General features: G+C 39.2%; 1 protein-coding gene across 5 annotated transcripts in view; it reads left to right on the top strand.

The window, feature by feature from the left end:
* MAP2K4 (mitogen-activated protein kinase kinase 4) overlaps positions 1-22,718 on the top strand; it is a 104,587-nt gene that overhangs the window by 20,018 nt on the left and 61,851 nt on the right. For 4 of the 5 annotated variants that reach the window (XR_013824976.1, XR_013824977.1, XM_079903893.1 and 1 more), the window contains one exon: positions 10,644-10,746. Coding sequence is in view for 2 of the 5 variants with exons in the window: in XM_079903893.1 (XP_079760019.1) it covers positions 10,644-10,746 (103 nt within the window). In the remaining 3 variants the exon portion in view is untranslated. Of the gene's footprint in view, positions 1-10,643; positions 10,747-22,718 lie in introns of those variants that run through there. The other variant, XM_079903895.1, reaches the window with a different exon arrangement.

Here is a 22,718-nt window from a genome sequence, read left to right as displayed (position 1 = left end):
ATTGGGGAAGTCATCTTTGAAATAAAGCTTCCCTTCTGCTTTCGGTAGTGCAAGCTGCAGGCTTGCTTATAGGTTTGGATAGCATAAAAAATCAAGTACAAGTATTAATGGAAATAAGGAAAGATTTATTTCTTGAAACTGACTTCTTTTGCTTTTAGGAAATCTTAATAGTCCTCACTTCTCAGTGTTTCACATTTTGCCACTCTGAGGTGTTTTCTGACCGCAAGCAATTTTCCAGTGTCAATTGGGTGCCCAGCAATTCAATTCAATTCTGACACTGTCTACCTGCAGTTAGCATCAGATCTCACAAGTTAAAGGGCTCAGGCCCATAAAGCTGCCCTGACTTCAGATCCAGCTGCAAATGGGGCGCCGAGGCTACTCACCCTTCTGCTCGGCGGACTGCAGGTTACAAGGCTCCCTTGCCCACCGCCCCCAGGTGCACTTATTTGCTGGAATAGCTCACAGAACTCAGGAAAACACTTTACTTATGTTTACCAATTTATTAGAAACATGTAACTCAGGAACAGCCAAATAGAAGAGATGCATAGGGCAAGGTGTGGAGAGAGAGGAGGTACAGAGCTTCCACACCTTCTCTGGGCTTGTCATCCTTCTGGCACTTTGATGTGTTTACCAACCAGGAAGCTCCCCTAGCTCATCTTTAGGAGTTTTTATGAAACTTTCATTACGTAGGTATGATTGATTAAATCGTTGGCCTTTGGGGATTGAACTCGATCTCCAGACCCTCTGCCTTACATGGAGGTTAGTGGGTGGGGCTGGAAGTTATAACCCTCCGATCACTTGACTGGTTTTTCTGGAGACCAGCCCTCCCATCCTGAAGTTTTGGAGGTTCTCCCCACCCCCACCTAATAAGCAAAAACTCTGATATAGTGGAAAGAAGCTTGTTATGCATAATAAAAGATGCTCATCACTTAGGAAATTCCAAGGGTTGTAGGAGCTCTGTGCCAGGAACCTCCAACAAATACCAAATATATTTTTTATTATATCACAGACAATGTCTGTAGCAAAACTACCTGCATATAATAGACACATAGCTTTGAATCAGTAAGCTTTCTAGACAGACTAATCTGTAGTTACCCGGAAAGAAGAGTGGGTACCCACTATCACTTTGGCCAGTGGATGGTTGATTTTCTGTTGTGAAAAGGATCAAGACGTCCTGTCTGCTAGGACTAAAGTGGTACCTCTAGTATGATGCTAAATGGTCTGTAAAAAATACAGCTTTCTGTATCCTAATCTACTTGCTAACTTACAGGATTTAGCCTAGAAGAGTTAATTATTTATGACTGTGTGGGAATCCTTATGGTATTTTGGGCAGATGAGGAAAGAAATTAGATAAGGGAAGAAATTAACATTTGATAAAAATCTGGCTTTGTTGTGTGGTTAATAATATTAGTTTAAGTAAACTCTTTAAGAAGAAGTCAGATCTGGTTGTTTTAGTAGCTCCCCAACTTGGGCACTGCTGTTGGCTGAAATATTCATCTCCTTGCCCCGTGGCCTGGAGCCACTCGCTAGAGCTCTAGGTCAGTGGTGCTTAGCCAAGAACAGCCTTGTTTCTCCTTCATTGTGTTGTGCACCTGTGCTTTTCTTAACACCGTGGTACATATAAAAAAGGTTTGAAGCACTGATTGAAAAAATACTGATGGTATTATTAGAAACTATGGTTAACAAGCTTATTTCATTTCTGGGTGGTGGGGAGTTAAAATGATGATGGCAGGATGCTGCGGGGTTGCTGAGCAGGAAGAGTGTACGTGATATAAGCGCAGTGGGCACTCTGGCTTCTCACTAGAGCTGAAGCAAGCCACCGTGAGAACATCGCGTGTGGCCTGTGCCTCTGCCTCCACAGAGCCGCAGCATGGGCTCGAGGTATGGATGAAAACTGGAACAAGCTCCGCGACTTTTCTTGACACGGTTTTCCTAAGTTTGCATATTATGTGCCTTGTCCCACTAGAAAGAGGGCTATCGACAAGGAAGACTCCTTATGTGGATGGTTTTCCAGAAATCCTAACATCTTGCTTTGGGCATGTGGTGAGACAGTAACTTAAAACTTTGGGGAGCTGATGAGTTTCATGAGAATGTTGGAGGGTCCGATTGGGAGGCCTGCACATCACAGGAGAAGGGATCACAGACCGTCCGCATAGAAAGTTTGGTTGGAGTTGGTCAGCACAGTGTTTGCGTGTCACTTGTCTCCACGGGGCCCCTGTTGACATGTTCATGGATTTCAAGCTTAAGAACAAAAATGCCATGTGGATTTGGCTGAGTTTGGGGCATTACATGGATGTAAAGTGTTCTGAGCTCCTGGACAAGGTGCTGGGTACCTTCACTGACTACTGTGCTGCAAACAGTCCCCTCGCTGACTAGGATAGGATTGTCAGTGCTGCGTGTGGCCGTTGAGCTTCTCTGTGAAGGGAAGTAGTGCAGGTGTATAGTGGATTAGGCCTTTCGCACAAGGACTGTGAAGGATGATGATAAAAGAGAATGCTAAACAACAGGCTGGGGGCACATGAAGGACTCAGAATTATTAGCACTTCTTCCTCTTCTCCCCTAAACTGGGGGTGGAGGTGTGCTGACAGACAGTATGGCTGCCACCTTTTGAGTATCCATTTGGAACCTTCTCAAGGCGGGTGTGTAACTGGAATTCCCACTCTTAGATTCCCATGGAGGCTGTGCTTGCAGAGTCAGGAGCATGGCATTGTGTGTATGTGTGTGGGGGGGATTGTGTTTTCCTGTTTTGTTGGAGATTAAAATATTGTTAACTTAGCTGATTCATATACCTTCAGAAATCTCAAATGATATAACTTATGAAATATTACAAGATGATAGTGGTATGGAAATGTCCAAGTTGTATTAGCAGGTATATCAGAGTGCCTATGCGTACTTGTATTTTTTTTTTTTTTTTTTTTTGCGGTACGCGGGCCTCTCACTGCTGTGACCTCTCCCATCGCAGAGCACAGGCTCCGGACGCGCAGGCCCAGCGGCCATGGCTCACGGGCCCAGCCGATCCGCGGCATGTGGGATCCTCCCAGGCCGGGGCACGAACCCGCGTCTCCTGCATCGGCAGGCGGACTCCCAACCACTACGCCACCAGGGAAGCCCTGCGTACTTGTATTTTTAAGGCCATTTTTTAACTTGTTCTCTAGGGCTCAGTAAGATTAGGTTTAGAGAACAGATTAGAAAGCTCTGATGTGAAGAGCAAGGAGACTATAATTAAGACAGAGACAAAAAACGCTTAGTGCTGAAAAACAGAAAAGTAGAAAAAGAAAAAAGTCACTGATAATTCTAGCACTTTGAATTAATCACCAATGATATTCTAGAGAATGTGGCCTGCGTGTGTATTATAGATTATCATATGCACATGTGCTTTACTAAAATGACAGTTTATCAGACACATTATTTATTGCCTGATTAAAAAAGAACTCTCACTGTTAAAGTTAATTCTGATGTCAATAGTCTTTATGGTGTGTTTTCTTGGTAGCAGTGTAGTATTCCAATTATGGGTATGCCATAATTTTTGTAACTAATCTAACACAGATGTCTCTGCTTTGAATAACTTTCTTTGCATTGCCTTTAACTTCCTAAAGGATAAATTCTTAGGAATGGGTTGGCCGTAAGGACATTTTGAGATGTTTGCTAGGTATGGCCCTTTTTATGGAGAAAGTGAACCAGTTTATCTCACAGCAGTGCTTTGTTCATTCATTTGTCTGTGTCCTTTTGTTTACTGAAGAAGTGTTAAGGATTTATGTGTCTGGTGTAATTCTAGACATTGAGGCACATGAGAAATGGTTTCTGCACCCCTGAAACTTAGGGTATAGTGGGCAAGGTGGGCATGACCTAACCACAGATAGGTGTAAAAGTACAGCTCTGACAAGTTCTGAAGGGACTGCTGCTTCTCATACCCTTTGTTAACATTGATATTAGGACTCTTTATTTATGTGTGGGATTAAAGGCAAAAAATGAATTTTAATTTTTTGGAGAGCTAGAAGAATTTGATAATTTTTTCATGTTAATGGTTTATTTCTGTTCTGTTCGTATTGCTTCTTTTGTTAATTACCTGTTCACGTTCTTTGTGTATTTTCTAATTGGGATATTTGCTGTCATATTGATCAGTAAGGCCCTTATATTCTCTCCCAGCTTGTCATTTCAGAAGGTAATGATTTCAGCTGGGGCTTTGTAGTTCAGACAGAAGGATTTCCTCTTTGCCCCTCGGTGAACCTGGGGACCTCACAGGAGAGCTTGGGACCATGGCGATCCAAAGCCAAGATCCTGCTCAACAGAATGTTTGATTCTGTCTGCGTGACTGTGTGGACAGGCATCTCAAGCCCTGTTTATCTCAGTAAAGCCTTGACATCTGTGCTGTCTTGGTAATCCCAGGAGGGTCTTCCTGAATTAGATTGCTCCCTGGGTGTTTTTGAAGAGTTTGGACTAATCAGGAATTGGCTAGTTTAGTCTGAGGAATTATATTTGTTTGCTGGTACTAGACATCTGGCTCATATTAGTCCTTCCCACAGTAGTTCTGCCAAGTAAGGGGTGGTTTTTATCTTGGTTTTACAGATGTGTGAATTACTAGACCACAGAAATATCCCTCTTTTTATCTTTATCAGCATTTCATTGGTGGTCATTTCGCATCTAGCAAAAGTACTTTTTCCCCCCTATTCCTACCCTTTAACTTCCTCCCACCATGGTCCTTTTTAATTTTGGCAGGATGCCAAAGAAAATAGTCTTTGTAATTATGTCACTACCTTGTCTATCCTTTTGTCCCCACTGCCTGGCAAACCACCTTGTGTATAAGTGTGATATTTCTGCACCTATGGCTATGGAACTTATTACACTGGACTTCCCCCAAATCTGTCTTACACACAAAAGTGTCAAAATGTGCTAAAGGGGCTGTTGGTTTCTTAAACAAACTCAGCACTGTCCAGTTTCCAAAATGCTTAGCTGCATGGATGAATGACAGTGTTCTATTTTACTGATGAGAGTTCAGTGTTCTAAGTGAGATTTTGTGAATTTTTGGAAATTGCTCACCCTGATGTACCAAAGGCTGGCAGAGGAGGAGTAATATAATATTAGCTGGTAGTAGCTCATTTACTACTTGGAAGGCCTGAGATTGCAAGTCTAAAATGTACAGAGTTGCCCATTTCTTCTAACTGCAAGTCAACATCCTTCCTCTCTTATTCTCTCGAGCTTATGAAATAAGTTAGGGCACTTGTCACGGTAGTAATTTAGGCAGAAAAGGGAATAAAAGTAAGTTCTTGTCTACCACTTTATTTCCTCATTTCTGAAATTGTTTGAGGTTGCATAGTTGGAATTGTCTTCCTCTTTTCCGGTGATTACAGATAATTTAAAAAATTATTCTGGATACTCTTTCTGTTTTGAAAATTAGGTACTCGGAGTTAGAGCCAAGGGAGAAAGGAGAATTTAAGGCAATTCTTTTTCCCCCACCCCTGGTGGGATGCTTGGAATACTTGGTATCATATGAGTGATTTGTCCATTGTAGTTCAAGTTCCCACTTTCTCCTGTGCTTGGGTCTGGGGAGTCCCCTGTGGTGGTGATAGGAGTTCCTTCAGAGGGACTGATTCTGATCACTTTTTCATTGTTTCTCCCCAGCTCCTTTAGCATGTGAGTAGTGGCTTAAAAGAGCAGCTGTTTAATTTTTCATGATTCTGTTTGTTACTCACATGTCTGCATTCAGCTAGTCGGTCTGTTGGGGCGGTCTCAGCTCAGCTGGGGTGGCTGGGACTTCTGGGCCTCTCCATGTGCTCTTTCATCATCAAGGAAGCCTGACTGAACTGCTTTCCATTTCGACTCAGTAGCTTTCCAAGAGGGTGAGAGTGCAAACTGCAGGGGCTCATAAGGCTTAGCTTTGGACATCATATAGCATCCCTTCTGCTCTATTATTCTGGTCAAAGCAAGTCCCAAGGCCTGCCCAGATTCAAGAGGGAGGGAAATGGATGCCACCTGTTGATGGGAAGAGCAGCAAAGTCACATTGCAAAGAAGCGTGGACACAGGGAGCTGTGATTCATTGGTGGCTTTTTTTTTTTTTTGCTGTACGCGGGCCTCTCACTGTCGCGGCCTCTCCCGTTGCGGAGCACAGGCTCCGGACGCACAGGCTCAGCGGCCATGGCTCATGGGCCCAGGCGCTCCGCGGCATGTGGGATCTTCCCGGACCGGGGCACGAACCCATGTCCCCTGCATGGGCAGGCGGACTCTCAACCACTGCGCCACCAGGGAAGCCCCATTGGTGGCTATTTTTGTAACAATCTACCGCATAACCCACAGTGATCTGAAAGCTGAAAGGTGTCTTACTTTCGGCTTCAGTATTCTGTGAGTCTGAGTTGTTCTGTGGTCAGAATTAGAGCAAAAGATATTCCTAGGCTGTAGTAAGTATGGATATACTTGGACAAATCCTTCTTCTTCAGAATCATAGTTCTGAATATTCTTGAAGATCCCATGCTTAGGAACGTTCCTCTCATGAGAACTGTGAGGAAGAAATTGCATATGCATGATATGGAAAAGTCTGTGTAAGTATTACTGGTGTTCCGTTAAGGCGGAGCTCTGAAACCAGAATTTCAAGGGTGATGCAGAAAGACTGGCCCTTCAGTCCTCGGAGTGGCTGAGTGGGGCCTGAGGCTGCTGAAACACCTCGGCCAGCTATCGGGCCAGCTATGATTTTGATTTTCTCGCTGTGTTGAACAAATGTCCTCATTTTCTGTGTAAGCTATGGCATGAAAAAAGTGAGGCAGTATTGCCCTAAAGGATACAGCAGCGCTTTGGAAATGTGGTGGGATGAGGACAAATACTGTTTTCCTTATCAGTCAGTGTTCTTGGGTGCAAACAACAGAAACTTATTCTAGCTAATTTAACCCACACTTTAGTTGTCTGGGTCTGTCCATGTCAAATTTATTCCCAGATCAATGAACATTTGAAAGTATTTTCTACATCAGGCACTTGGGTTTTAAGTATACAAAGACAGTCTTCTGGATGGGAAACTTCTTCCATATGAATAATTTAAGATATTTGACATATTTTATTTCTATCCTACTGTAGTTAAAGGGGAGGATCTGTTTATCTCTGTTGACTGGTTAGGAATTGATTATTTGGTGACAGTCTTACCGAAGGGGTAATTATAATCACAAATTTATAGTCTTTCTTGATAATTATTTTAAATTACTTGTACAAATATTTTAATCCCTATTAGCTTAGAAAAATCTCCACTGGCCATTTATAGTATCACTTATTTCCTTGTACCCTTTTCTCCCTGTGGAAGTTGTTGCAGGCTTTTGAAAAAAATCCACATTGATCTAATATCCTATTTGTTTGTAGTTTTGTTATTAAAAATATCTGAATACAGGGTGACAGGTTGCCTTTAGGGTTTAGTTTTTTGGGCCTCTTGAGAAAGAGAAGTAAAGATGAGAAAGACCAGACCTAATAGAGGTTCTTACTTAGAGAAAGTGAATGGGAGAGGAAGAGATGCTTAAACAAACAAAAAGGCTCATGCCTACAGAGATTCAGAAATAGCCTTTAAGGTATTGTAAAAGCTGCCTCTTTCTGCCTTTCCCAGAATCTCACCTTTGATGGACTTTCTGGAGCGTTCCTTCTCCTCCTCTAGGCTGACCACTCATGAGTTCCTCTTAAACTGATCATCATTTGGGCAGTTGGGGTGTGCTGCTGAGAACAGGCCGTGTAACTCGACCTCAGGCTCTGAGTCATCGCCGCTTACAGAGGCTTTGAACTTTTATAGAATTCTTTGTCATATTTTGTTGGTGAGAGATCAGAATACATACTTGGACTGTTTTCAAGATAGCTGCAGATGTTTCTGAAGTATAGAGTGTGTTTAAATCTAATTTATGTAAGTTAGATTAGTTAGATGTCACATTCTGTTACTTGTGTGCTTGTTCATTTATGCAGTAAATGTCATTTAAAGACCTCAATTTATTTTTGTTTAAATGTGAATGCAGTGCGAAAAGGAATCTCTGTGTGTGTGTGTATTAGGTAGAAATATTTATTTTCAAAAGAACAGTTTGAGTACGTTTTAACTGTAGTGGGAAGGTTGCCTGGGAAGGTTAGCTACTGTCCTGTCAAATTGGACTTTTGAAGAGAGGGCCAGTTTTGGTGTTTTTCTTCGGATAGTTTTCACAGTGATTCTATATTCTGTTATTATCCTTAGTATTTGATCTTAGTCTTCTATCACTTTTCATCATATAGAGAACATGGGTGATGTACCAGGTAGTTTCAGACACACACACACGTGGCAGGTGGTGTTCATAAGCATTGAGCTCATTCAGATTTATGATTGCAAAGGTCCTTCACTCAATTGTATCTCCAGACACTTTGCTGTATAAAGTAACATTCATAGCTTCTGGTACTTTGGGGGCCACCTTTTCAGTCCACTACAGTCTGCCTTCTGGCCCCCATGTAGTCACATCTGCCCCACATGCAAAGTACATTCACTCTCCTCCATCATCCCCAGAAGTCTTAACTCATTACATCGTCAGCTCAAATCCAGACCTCATCTAGACATCATCAGTTCACCAGTCCTAAATCTCATCATCAAAAGCATCTAAATCAGGTATGGGGTGAGACTCTTGAGTATGATCCACTGTGACACAAAATTCTTCTCCATCTATGAACCTAGTAACTAGAAGATGAGTTATCTGCTTCCAAAATACAGTGGTGGGTCAGGCATTGGGTAACAGTGATGGAGATTCCCATTCAAAAAGGGAGAAAACTGAAGGTTCAGAGGAGTGAGCAAGCAGTCCCAAGCAATTTCAGAATCTAGCAGGGCCTGCGAATAGTCCTCTGCCTTTAAGTATTTCTTAAAGGCAAATTTCCAAGAAGTGAAAGAACATATTCATTTGAAGCTTCTTGTATATTGCTGAACCTCTCACCAGAGGTTACTTTTCTACCAGCAGTGTATTTTGCTAGTGATTCTTTTACCTGGTCACTCTGATCACCATGTTATCATTTAAAAAAAAATAAATGTATGTGTACAAAATAAAACCTCTAAACTTTCCCAATTTCACATGAACCAAAATTTTAACTGTTTTTGGTGTTACGAGTACCTTTCATAATTTTTTCTCAATTTTGCTTAATTTTTCATACCCTTGCCAATTTTTCTATTTTTTCTTCATTTGTGTGATGTTTTTATATATTTAGAATTTCTGATTTTGTATTACAAGGATTTTCCCAAGTTTTCGTTTAATTTTTTAAAGGTTTTTTGGTAAATACAGAGTTTGCTTTTTTAATACAGTCAAATCTGCCATTTTTTGTGGAGTACCTTTTGCATGTATAGTTTGAATGTCCTTTCTCTACTTGCAGTCAAATAAAAATTATTTTAAAAAAATTTGGAACCCAAAAGGGCAACTTACGAGGAAAATTCATGTTGTACTACAGTTATGTTTGACAGTGAGCTTCTTAGGAACTGCCGTTATCCTATAGAAAGGCCCATCCCTGAGAGCTGATCCAGCTCTTGTCCTGCAGTCCTGTCTGACTAGCATGGCACGCTCAGCCTTCACGTCTCGTGAAAGCACTGGGCTGAACAGGTTGAGCCCTCTAATCCATTTTCTGAATCCACTGAGGTGGGAAGGTGCTTGGATGGCAGAGATGTTGTTGGAATAGGTATTGATTGATATATGTATAATGAAGTGCGAAGAGTGAGTGCTAGGAAAAGTATCCTTAATATGTACATGAAACCAAGGTGTACTAAAAATGTGGGAAAACCCAACTCTGTTACAAAATTTCCATATAGTAGGCCCCTGCATTAATGATTTTGTAAGATTTATTGACATAGAAAAAAATATGGTCAGTGACTAGAGCATATTACAAAACAGTGTTGTGGTCCAATTTTAATTGTAGAGGAAAAGATAATGTCTCTATGTATAGAAAATAGTGTGCATTAGATAATGATTATTTTGGGGTAACTGGACTTTCAAGTGTATATACAAGTTTTTAAAACCCTATATATTTATAGGTGTATATATAATATTTTATACATTTTTGTTTCTTTATCTTTTCTGAATTTTCTGGCTTTTCTGTAGAGGACTTTTTTTTTTTTTTGGTATAATATAAGGTATTGATACTTTCTCCCTTCCCGTACCAAAGAAATTGCCTCCCCAAAAATGATTATTTGGTATACCTGTGTTATTAACTTGAAGTTGACTGGACCATAATGCTTTTAGGCCATTATGATTGCAGAATGCTTCATAGTCTTCACTCAGTTGTTTATATTACATTCGAGGGAAAATGATTTTTATTAAACTAAGGAAGTAAAATGTAACACTGGAAAGATGCTAATATTTTAGTATTTTTCAATGTATCTGCTGAGGGGAATGATTTTTATTGTGGTGTTTTTACTTACAAAAGCCTTAGCATCTCTGAACGATATAAACTGGAAGCACTGAGCATTGTTTTCTGTTGTTTTGGAGATAATGAGTGATTTGTGGTTAGTAACAACTTTAGATCATTTTTATTTACTTTTTCTTAATTCTGAGCAATTCTTTGCCACCTTTCAAAATATTAATTATATGTTAAAGCAAAATTTTCTGCCTTTTGGAGTGAATTTCTTTTGCCCTCAGAATCCTACCTGTTTTATAGTACTTGAAACTTTTACTTTTTATTTGTTATTTCTTAGGTAAACGCAAAGCACTGAAGTTGAATTTTGCAAATCCACCTTTCAAATCTACAGCAAGGTTTACTCTGAATCCCAATCCTGCAGGAGTTCAAAACCCACACATGTGAGTATTCCTGGTAATCAAATAAAAGGCTCAACTCAAGCAAGGGTTTTAAAGTTATTGTGTTTTATGAATTTTTTCAAGTCGAGGGGTTGGTATTTCTGTTATCCTCTGGGCCATTTGAAATATTACTGTTTGAACTCAAATAGAAAGCTGTTGATTCTGTAGTCTGAAGTAGGCAAACACAATTTTCCTTTTTAAAGTTGACTTGAAGGGAAAGGAAGAGCTGAAGATCCAGTTACATTTATATCGTTTTAGTTTCTCTCTTATTGAACTCTGAGAATATTATTTTTACCTCTCCTTCTGAATTTCCAGTTAAGTTGTAAGTAGTATTTAAGAAAACTTAACTCTCTCCTGTAGATCTGCACAAATCACCCCCACTTACTAGTTGACAAAATAGATTTCCATTCTTAATATACTGAGTGTCTATAAGATTTCCATGTCATAGTAGATTGAAAGAATATGTACGTGTCAGTGATTTTTTTAAAAATTGACTCCCTTAATATTTTTAAATTAAAAAATAGAAATGATATTGTAGCATTTTACTGAAGAGTATTAGAAATATATTAGTTAATTTAAAACAGTCTCGCCATAATAATATTTTACAGAAGCCTTTGAATCAAAGTGAAGTGAAGTATTAAATAATAATGTTTTCTTCTTCTCAAACCTGGCAAGAACATGAAGGGTCAAAGCCAGTGGATTTACATTTCTACTAATGTCCAGAAAAATAATTTTCACCTAGTTCTAATATTGAGAACTATAAAGCAAGTGGTGGAAGGTATGGTTTAAAAAGCTGTCAGAATCCATTATTTTATAGTTTTGTAATAATTCCTCAACAATCTGTATTCAAACTTTATTAGACTACAGATACATTTATTCTTCCCAAAGAGGCACATTTATTGCTGTTTGACATTTGGTATACATTGTATTTGCAAACAGTAACACATTGGTAGAAGGTAGACTGTCTAGCAGTAGGAATGTTGAAAATATTTTATTTTTAAAACATCAGTGTCTAGAAGAAAGCAGCAGATACGTGTGTCTGTGCGCTCTTATGCTTACACCTATCACCTAAAGGGGAATGAAAGAGATTTTCAATGAAAACTGAGTGGCAGTTTATTTGCCTGGGAGTGGTGTCTGTCAGCTTTATTAGACTGCTGTCCACAATGAGACTTCTTGTCAGAGCTCAACCTTGTTACCTTCTCTGAATCATATTGAGGAAGGAAACTCTTAGTACTGCTTAATTAGTCAGAGCTCCAGCAGCAAGGAAACACTGTTAAAAGAACCTCCTTCCTCATTTCCTAGAATTTCTAGTGAAAGCTAGTACAAAAGAACTTAAAAGAACCTTAAAAGAACCTCCTTCCTCATTTCCTAGAATTTCTAGTGAAAGCTAGTACAAAACTAATTCTTGAACATATTCCATTTCTGTTGCCTTGGTTGCCAGCTGAACCACAAATTTGAAGTCTAAAAAAGGAGGATATGTAGTAATCGCCAAACTTAACAAATCTTTCTTTCTTTCTTTTTTTAAAAGCCCCCTTGGACAAAGAGAAAGACAACCTGATTTGCATTTAGAACTAGAAAAACATTTACATATTTGTACTCTCTCCCCATTAGACTTTCTTCATGTCTAGGGGAATTCATGGACAGAATCTTTTTTTTTTAAACAGTAAACAGGGTGGTGAAGAAAAAGCTTTCTTCCAAAATTTGAGTCTATCAGGCTTTTTTTGGTTTTTCTTTCTTTCTTTTTTTAAACTACTTCATAATAATCCTGTAACCAGCTAGGTTTCTTATTTATCTCTTCCCAGAAGGTGTTAAAAGTTTGAGAGGACACAGTAATAGGCATCTTTGTGATAGAATCTTTGGAATTTGATTCTAGTATGTAAAAGTTTTAGACCCTGCCTTTGAGTTTTATTATTGCACTCGTCTGTTATCTGGATCAGGAACAGGCAACTACTAGTATTGATACTCATCAGAGACAGTTGTTTCCCTGCTTTGGGCAGCATATCTTCTCTACCTTCCCACTGCCTTCCACAGGGATCCTCTGTATTCTTCCTGTGTATTGAATACTATCAGGCACTAAAAACCACTGTTGATCCCTGCTTAGGATAAGTTTGCAATTAGAAGATATAACTTGCAGTAGGTGGAGGCTTTGAAAAAGATACCTCTATGCCATTTATATGTGTTTCCTTCTTTTAAAATTTCCTTGCATTCAGTTCTTCTTGAACTTTAGTTATAGATATAAATATAAAACTTTTTAAATGAGTTTAGGAAAAGATAAGATGAAATATAAGTAACTAATGAAGTTATGTCCCAGGGACTAGTTTCAGATCCATCTGACATTTGATGTCTACTGGGTGCAGGATTCTGTGGACGATTAAAAAAAAAAAAGATTAAGACAGTGTCCTTATTTTCTGAGAAATAGCAGTTTAAATAAACTTTCAAGAAGACAGAAATTCAAGAAGTAAGGCATAAGGTAATACAGATCAAAAGTCAAATGAATGGTGCAGGAGGGGTAAGAGCACTTCAGATAAACAACTTGGTGAAAAGTTTCACAAAGGAACAAGGTTTGAACTGGATTTTGAAAGCCCCCTAGAGGAGGTTGGTTAGGTGGAGAGAGGGGAGAATGGCATTCTGGTGAGTGTCAGCGCACGCTAAATTTGGGGACCATGTGTAGATCTGTTTCACTGTAGTGGAGATGTTAGTTATAGATTACCTATTTCTCTCTCACTTTCAGCATTTTGCCTTTATTCTTGGTGTTCTATAATTATGTGAGAATATGCTTAGGTTTGGATCATCTTTCTGTGTACCGGATGAATTGTTTTAGTTTGAAGAGTCACAAATCTTTTTCTGAGAGTTTCTGCTGCTTTTCTTTTGATAGATTCCTTCATGTTTTTCCTATTCTCTCTTCCGGAAATGTGTGTTATTTGGTTTTGGTATCTCTGAATTCTCTCGGTCTTTGACTTTTATATTTTCTATCTCTTTGTTTTCTTGCTTTATATTCTAGGAGATTTCCTTTATTTCCTGACCCTTCTATAGAATATTCTGTTTTGGGAATTGATTTTTTATTTCTAAGAGTTGATTCTGGCTTTTTCTTAGTATCCTACTCTTAATTTGTGGATGTAAAGTCTGGAATTTAAAAATTCTTTTCTATACTTTAGGTAATCTATTTCCTCAAGGGTCACTTTTTCTTTTGTCTTTGTCTTTCTCCTTTGTGTCAGCTTTTCTCCACATGTCTAGTAGTTCTTGGTTGTCCATTGATAGTTGAGGATGAGGAAATTAGAAGACTTATTGGAAGCTCTGGTTAGAGGCAGCCAACTGGTGGGCTTGACTTGACTTTTCTCTGAATGGTTTGAGTGCTGGCTGTTAGGCCAGGAATACTCTAGATGCCATAATGAGTAGGCCAATATTTGCCCTAGTAGGCATTGTTTTTTCCAGATAGCATGTTTGTTTTCTTTAGAAACATGCTCTCTTTTCATTTTGGGGCAGGTGGAAAGGAAAGGAGGAGCTGAGTAAACCTTTCTTCTGGAAAGAATTTTAATCGCTCTTCCATTTCCAGGCTTTTATACTTTCCAGCTATGAATCCTCTCTAAGGTTCTGTTGGGACCATTACCTATCTCTTGTCTCGGCGGCATGCTCCCCTCCCACCATGTGTTATGGGTGCTAGTTTTCTCTATTGCTAGTTTTTTTAACCCCTTATTATGGAAAGTTGCAAATATATCCAAAACTGGAGAGTGGTAGCTGAATCTCTATTATTTATCAGTCAGCTTTAGCCGCTTCAACAGTTAATATGGCCAATATTATTTTTGTCTATTCCTCTATCCTCCTTAGTTTTTTTTTTTTTTTTGTCGGTACGCGGGCCTCTCACTGTTGTGGCCTCTCCCGTTGCGGAGCACAGATTCCGGATGCGCAGGCTCAGTGACCATGGCTCACGGGCCTAGCCGCTCCGCGGCATGTGGGATCTTCCCGGACCGGGGCACGAACCCATGTCCCCTGCATCGGCAGGCAGCCTCTCAACCACTGCGCCGCCAGGGAAGCCCAACCCTCCTTAGTTTTAACCAAACCTCAGACATATTATTCCATCTATAAATATTTCAGGATGTGTTTCTAAAAGACAAGGACTCCTTTTTAAAAACACAATCATAATATTATCATTATATCTAGTAGGATAAATGATTCTTTAATATCATCAAATAAGTATTATAGATTACTTCATCACTTTTTTTTTTCAAGTTTGAAGCAGGAACTAAACAAGGTTTTACACTGCACTTGGCAGACAAGTTTTTGAAACTACTGTAGAGTCCCTTCCCTTGGAATTTATTAGTTTTGCTTTGTCTAGATATTTTTGTCTGCTTTCAGGTGTTCAGAAATTTGTCTAAATCTCTGTTTCTTTATTGTTTATTTCCTTTAAAAAATCATTCTTTTCATTTGGGTCCTTAGAGAGTCAGGAGACAACCTGGTTTTTAATTGGTTTTTAATTATCATTGGTTAAAATTATAAGTATTTCCAACACATGAAAAAGTGAGTGTTAGAGACTCTTGTATCTGCTACCTAGATGTAAGAGATGTTAGCATTTTGCCATTTGGCTCTTTAAATGAAAGATTAAGCTGTAAAACTAAAGAGTGCAAGGAAAGACGAAAGGAAAAAAATGTTTGGCTACTTTTGACATTTCCATCAGGATTGGATTATGCTAGGCACTATATGTCTTTTTGATACCCCAAGGGTATTCTTATAAATGTGGCAGGCTTGTGCTAAAATCATGTTCTGTATATAAAATTTGACATGAACAGAAGTAGATAGTCCACTGCTGTGTTCTGTGCTTTCATCATGCTGAGTGATGTGCAAGTGCTCTCAGTGTGCTGAATCATTTAGAATGCACCAAATATGATTGTTATTCTGAAAGAACAGCCCTTTTATCTTCACAACGTATCAGGATTGTACAAGAAGAACCACCAGCTTAAAAGCTAACATTGGAAATAAATAATGATGAGTAAAGATACATTTGGGGGCTTAAGCTAAACATTTGGGAACCATATGTTGTAAATTTAAGGGGCTCTGTTTTGTTGAGACCAAGAGGATCTCATTTTTCTTTATTATATTTGAACAGAAAAAGACTCAGTTGTGCCATAGAACATCTAGGAGGTAGTTTTAAAAGAAGTTTTGAAGTCCCCAGTTAATCACTAGTATTCTTTTTTTTTTTTAATTTATTTATTTTTGTCTGCATTGGGTCTTTGTTGCTGCACGTGGGCTTTCTCTAGTTGCGGCGAGTGGGGTGCTACTCTTCCTTGCGGTGTGTGGGCTTCTCATTGCGGTGGCTTCTCTTGTTGCGGAGCACGGGCTCTAGGTGCGCAGGCTTCAGTACTTGTGGCACGTGGGCTCAGTAGTTGTGGCTCGCGGGCTCTAGAGCGCAGGCTCAGTAGTTGTGGCTCTTGGGCTCTAGAGCACAGGCTCAGTAGTTGTGGTGCGTGGGCTTAGTTGCTCTGCGGCATGTGGGATCTTCCCGGACCAGGGCTCGAACCCGTGTCCCCTGCATTGGCAGGCAGATTCTTAACCAGTGCGCCGCCAGGCAAGCCCAATCGCTAGTATTCTTTTTTTTTTTTTGCATTATGCGGGCCTCTCACTGTTGTGGCCTCTCCCATTGTGGAGCACAGGCTCCGGATACGCAGGCTCAGCGGCCATGGCTCACGGGCCCAGCCGCTCTGTGGCATGTGGGATCTTCCCGGACCGGGGCACAAACCTGTGTCCCCTGCATCGGCAGGTGGACTCTCAACCACTGCGCCACCAGGGAAGCCCCAATCACTAGTATTCTTAATTCCATGATGAGTCTACTCAGTAGAGCATCATCTTAAAACTCAGAACAGTAATTATAAATTACGTAGGCACTTATTGCTGGTTAAATTGTGGAAGCTTTATCTTTTAAACTTATTATCTTGGATTAACTGTTTTGTTACTACTGGAGTCCTGGTTTCTATCCCAGCGTCATCATGGTCTCTGTGACCTTCAGTGTGTCACTTAACTCCGATTTTAGTTCAGGCATTGAATTAGGATAGTGACTTTCATTATTTTGTGTGGTGAATGGCAGGGGGTGGGGGAGAGAAAATGAATATGAACAGGAATGAATATGAATCAAGCCAGTGTTGTGCTCCTTTCCTAAAATAAAATCTTGTGCATGAGCCTGACAGGCTGTTTGTGGAGGTGGGAGAGAGCTCTGTGGTCTTGTCTACCTTCATTCCTCAAAATAGTCCCAGGACATCTCTGGTCAGTTCCTGAGTATGAAAACCATGAGTATACTTGAGCTTAAAACTTTTTTTCCATCTCTGAAATTTTTAATGTAATCATAGTCATTTGGAATCTCTACATTTCTGTGGTGGAGCCCTTTCACGTAATGGCAGTAATTTTATGGTAGAAATATTTATAGGTACAAATTAGTACCCCAAATTTAAAAAGGCCAAATGTGTCAAATTCTGTGGGGTAATTACTTATTTTGGGCTGGTTTCGATTTACTGCTGCAAACTTTTTTTTCTTACTGTAGCAAAATATGCATGACATAAAATTTACCATCTTAACCATTTCTTAGTGTACAGCTTAGTGGCATTGAATACATTCATGTTGTCGTGTATCCATTGCTACCATTCATCTCCAGAACTCTTTTATTTTCTCAAACTGAAACTCTGTATCCATTAAACACTAACTCCCCATTCCTCTTTCTTCTGGCCCCTGGTAACCACCATTCCACTTTATGTCTCTGTGAATTTGATCGCTCTAGGTACCTCATGTAAGTGGCGTTATACAATACTTGTTTTGTGACTGGCTTGTTTCACTCAACGTGTCCTCATGCTCTCCATCTGTGTTCTGGTGTGTGTCAGAATTTCCTTCTTAAGGGTGAATTATATTGTATGTGTATATGACATTTTGTTATCCATTGATGGGCATTACAGTGTTTCTGACTTTTGACTCCAGTGAATAATGCTGCTGTGTGAGATAATCTTTCAAAACTTGCATTCTTAAAGTTCAGAGGTATTTAATCTTTCCCTCAGTTCCATACTCCACCTCCATGCACCTGATGGTTGTACTTGGAGGGCAGTGGTACTAGGTGTGACTGAGCTGATTCTCTGTGTGGCCCTCCACCCTTGGAGAGTCACTAGTATAATTCTCCTTAAGCTGGACTCAGGTATTGGATGTTAATTCTGAAATATTTATTTAAAGAAATTAATGTGATAAATGCTGTTAAGTTGCTTGTCTCCCGAAAATGAACTTAGTTTTGGTGTTTTAAATCATCTTGATTCTTGAATCGGAGACTTAGACGTTAGAATATATAATCTGTAGTTCTTTACCTATAGTACTGCAAAGTTCTGCTCTTTAAAGAAATGTCTGGTTGCTGTGCTTTAGATGAGTTTTCCAACCATTTGTAATCAGGCAGCAAGTTTTTGAGTTCTGATTTACTTCATAATGTTACAGAAGTCCTTTGCCTTTGTAGTGTAGGCATGTTTCTGGAAACTTCTGTCTGCTAATAAGGAATTCTGCTATTTAAAAGAAACATCCTCTCTTTTCAGAGTATTCTTTCTTATTATTATTATTTAAAATTGAGTCACAGTATAATTACATTACTGTTCTTGAGCAAATGTGTTTGCCCCAGAGTTAATAATTGCCTCATTTAATGGTTCACTGTGAATCTCCTCTCCACATAATTAACTACTTAGGTGATCTCTCAGTTCTTTTTTTCTAGAGTCATCTGTCTATCTATACAGTACTCTTGCTGTATTCTGGAGTGGTTGCACTTTATGGCTGGTGCCATTGTTTTGTGAATGCCTATGTTACTCTTCTGAATTTGATTCCCTGTTTCGGGGATTTCATGTTTTCTTCCTTCCTTCCTCCCTTCCTCTCTTTCTTCCTCTTTCTCTCTCTCTCTCTCTCTTTCTTTCTTTCTTTCTCTTTTTCAGTTTTTCTCTCACGTTTTGGGGGAGTATATCTCCTAACGGCTTCCTAAGATAAGTGTTTTTTCTTAGTAAGTAAGGTTTTTGGGTCTTTGCATGTCTGAAAATGCCTTTATCTAACCCTCTTAATAGATTAGTAGTTTTATTGACTATAGAATTCTGGGGTAGACATTTTTCTTCAGAGTTTTGAAAGCGTTGCTCCAGTGTTTCCAATGTTCAGGGGTTACTGTTAAAAACGTATATGCCATTGTGATTCTTGAACTTTGGAATATGACCTGTTTTTTTCTTTGTGGATGATTGTAGGATTTTGTCTTTTCCCCTGTGTCAGAAATCTGCTTTGGTTTTATTTTCCTTTTCTCTTCTCCTTCCTTTCTTCTTTCCTTTCACTGAGCTCTTGGTGGACTCCCTTAAACTAGAAACCACTATCTTTCATTCTAGGATATATGCTTTATTTTTCTTTTATTCTTTTGATTTTCTCCTGTTCTTTTTTTTTTTTTTTTTTCCTGTACGCGGGCCCCTCACTGTTGTGGCCTCTCCCGTTGCGGAGCACAGACTCCGGACGCACAGGCTCAGCGGCCATGGCTCACGGGCCCAGCTGCTCCGCGGCATGTGGGATCTTTCCGGACCGGGGCACAAACCCATGTCCCCTGCATCGGCAGGCGGAGTCTCAACCACTGCCACCAGGGAAGCCCTCTCCTGTTCTTTTGATTTTCTCCTTTCCGGTAGCTCTCCTGCTGAAACTCCACTTTAGGTTTTGGACCTCTTAGTTTGAGTCCCTCTTTTTCTTAACTTTTTTTCTCCTTCAACTTCGTATGTATTTTCACTTTTTGTTTGTCTTTGGTTGATCCTTGGTTGTCTCACACACACATGCATAAAAGAGTCAACCAAAAGGTGATCGGAAGCTTTGTGATTTGCTTGGTGATACTCCCAGTGAGGAGAAGAAGAGGTGCCTGATTTTTTCCTTTGGAGAATTAATTACCCAGTGTCCTTTTTTGAAAAAGAAGTGGGCATGGATTAAACTCAATTGAGAGAATGATTACAGATTCTAAATGAATCAGAAAGAAAGAAAAAGTGTTATAACAGTGTTCCTAAATATTTAAATGCCTAGGCAAGGCACAAACACAGAATCACTAGACAGAGTAATGAATAACAACATTAAAGAGCTAGGAAAAGAAGAGCAAATTAAATCCAAAGTAAGTAGAAGAAAGGAAATAATAAAGATAAGAGCAGAAATTAATGAAATAGAAAATGGACAAATAATAGAGAAAGTCACAAATTCAAAAGTTGTTTCTTGGGATTCAATAAAAGTGATGAACCCCTAACAAGACAGATGAAAGAAAAGATTAAGTCCAAGTTATCATTGTCAGGAATGAAAGAGGGTAATCACTACAGATCCCACAGACAGTAATAGCATACTAAGGAAATATAATAAGTAACTTTATGCCAATAAATTTAATAACCTGAATGATATAGACAGATCCCTTGAAAGACGTAAATAATAAAAACTAACCCAAGAAGAAATAGAAAATCTGAATACCCCTATATCTGTTAAAAATTGGATTTAGAGTGAAAAACTTCCACTTTCAAAGGAAACTTGGGGGCCCAGATGGTTTTCCTGGTAAATTTTATCAAACATTAAAGGAATAAATAAGACTAAGCTTCCACAAACTTTTTCAGCAAATAGAAGAGTAGGGAGCATTTCCCAGTTCATTTTATGAGTTCAGTGTAACCCTGATATCAAAACTGGAGAAGGATATTATTAAAAAAATACTACAGACCACTATCCCTCATGAACATACACTTGAAAATCCTCAACAAAATATTAGTAAATTGAATCCAACAATATATAGAAAGGATAATATGTCATGACCGAGTGGGATTTATCTTAATTTGACACTTGAAAATTATCAATATAATTCACTGCATTAATAAAATAAGGAGAAAAATGGCATAATCATTTTAGTAGATGCAGAAAAAACATTTAACAACATTCAATATCCATTCATTATAGACATTCTCATTAATCTAGGAAAAGAGGGGGGAACTTTCTCAGCTGTTTAAAGTACATCTATGAAAAACCTATAGCTAGTATCATACTTAGAGACAAAAGACTTAATGCTTTCTCCAAGATTAGTAATAAGACAAGAATATCTGTACTCATCAGTTCTATTCAGTATTATACTGGAGGTCTTAGCCAGTGCAATGAGGTAAGCAGAAGAATTAAAAGACACGAAGATTGGAAAGAAAGAAGCAAACCATAGGACTTCCCTGGTGGTCCAGTGATAAAGAATCCGCCTTGCGGGCTTCCCTGGTGGCGCAGTGGTTGAGAGTCCACCTGCCGACTCAGGGGACACGGGTTCGTGCCCCGGTCCGGGAAGATCCCCCATGCCGCGGAGCGGCTGGGCCCGTGAGCCATGGCTGCTGAGCCTGCGCGTCCGGAGCCTGTGCTCCGCAACAGGGAGAGGCCACAGCAGTGAGAGGCCCGCATACCACAAAAAAAAAAAAAGGAATCTGCCTTGCAATGCAGGGGACATGGGTTCCATCCCTGGTCAGGGAACTGAGATCCCACATGCCACGGGGCAGCTGAGCCCGTGCACCACAACTACTGAGCTCGAGCGCCTCCACTGGAGCCCACGTGCCGCAAAGTACAGAGCCCACGTGCTCTGGAGCCTGCACGCCACAACTAGAGAAGAGAAAACCTGCTGCCACAACTAGAGAGAAGCCTTCACGCCACAGTGAAATATCCCTCATGCCTCAACAAAGATCCTGTATGCCGCAACTAAGACCCGATGCAGCCAAAAAATAATAATAATAAGTAAATAATCTAAAAAAAAATAGCAAACCAGTCTTTTTTTTTTTTTTTTTTTTGGTAGATGATATGACTATATGTGTAGAAAATCCTAGTTAATTTACAAAACATTAGAATTAAGTGACTGGAGCAGAGGTGCAGGGTACATGATCATTATTCCAAAATCAATTTAAAGCATATTAGTAAAGGAACACCTGAAAAGTGAAATTGAAAAAATGATTGTCAGAGAATGAAAAAGTATAAAATACTTAGTGATAAATTTAGTGAAAAATGCATAAGACTTCTACACTGAAACTACAAAACTATAATATGTTGCTGAGAGAACTTAAAGACCTAAATACATGGAATTTATATGGAAATGCAAAGGATCTAGAATAGCCAAAAGAAATTTTATAAAAGAATAAGTTGGAGGACTTAAACTTCAAGGTTTGCTATAAATCTACAGTAATTAGGGCTTTGTGGAAGGACATTAAGGATAGACAAATAGATCAACAGAATAGAATAGAAAGTCCGGTAGACAAACATAAAATCCATTTTAAAAATAAAATTTATATTGGAGTATGGTTGATTTACAATGTTGTGTTAGTTTCAGGTGTACAGCAAAGTGAATCAGTTATACGTACATCAATACTTATGTCCACTCTTTTTTTTTTTTTAGCTTCTTTTCCCATATAGTCCATTACAGAGTATTGAGTAGAGTTCCCTGTGCTGTACAGCAGGTTCTTATTATCTATTTTATATATAGTAGGGTGTATATGTCAATCCCAATCTCCCAATTTATTCCTCCCCCATTTATCCCCTAGTAGCTATGTTTGTTTTCTACATCTGTGACTCTACTTCTGTTTTGTAAATAACTTTATTTGTACCCCTTTTTTTAGGTAATCAATATCATGTGATATGTATCTTTCTGTGTCTGACTTACTTCACTCAGTATGACAATCTCTAGTTCCATCCATGTTGCTGCAAATGACATTATTTTGTTCTTTTTTATGGCTGAGTAATATTCCATTGTATATATGTACTGCATCTTCTATTTACAACAGCCAGGACATGGAAGCAATCTAAATGTCCATCAACAGAGGAATGGATAAAATCCACTTATTTTTGATCAGCTGCCTATACAGTTCAGTGGGGAAAAGGAGAGAATTTCCATGGTGAGGGAACAACTGGAAGAAGGAATGGAACAGAGTAAATCTTGATTCCTACTTTATGCCATACGCAAAAAGTAGTTTGAGATG

The sequence above is a fragment of the Stenella coeruleoalba genome, assembly GCF_951394435.1.
Source record: "Stenella coeruleoalba genome assembly, chromosome: 19".
In the NCBI taxonomy this organism is placed as follows: Eukaryota; Metazoa; Chordata; class Mammalia; order Artiodactyla; family Delphinidae; genus Stenella; species Stenella coeruleoalba.
The sequence above is the reverse complement of the archived record's forward strand: the minus strand, read 5'-3'. Positions and strand labels throughout refer to the sequence as shown.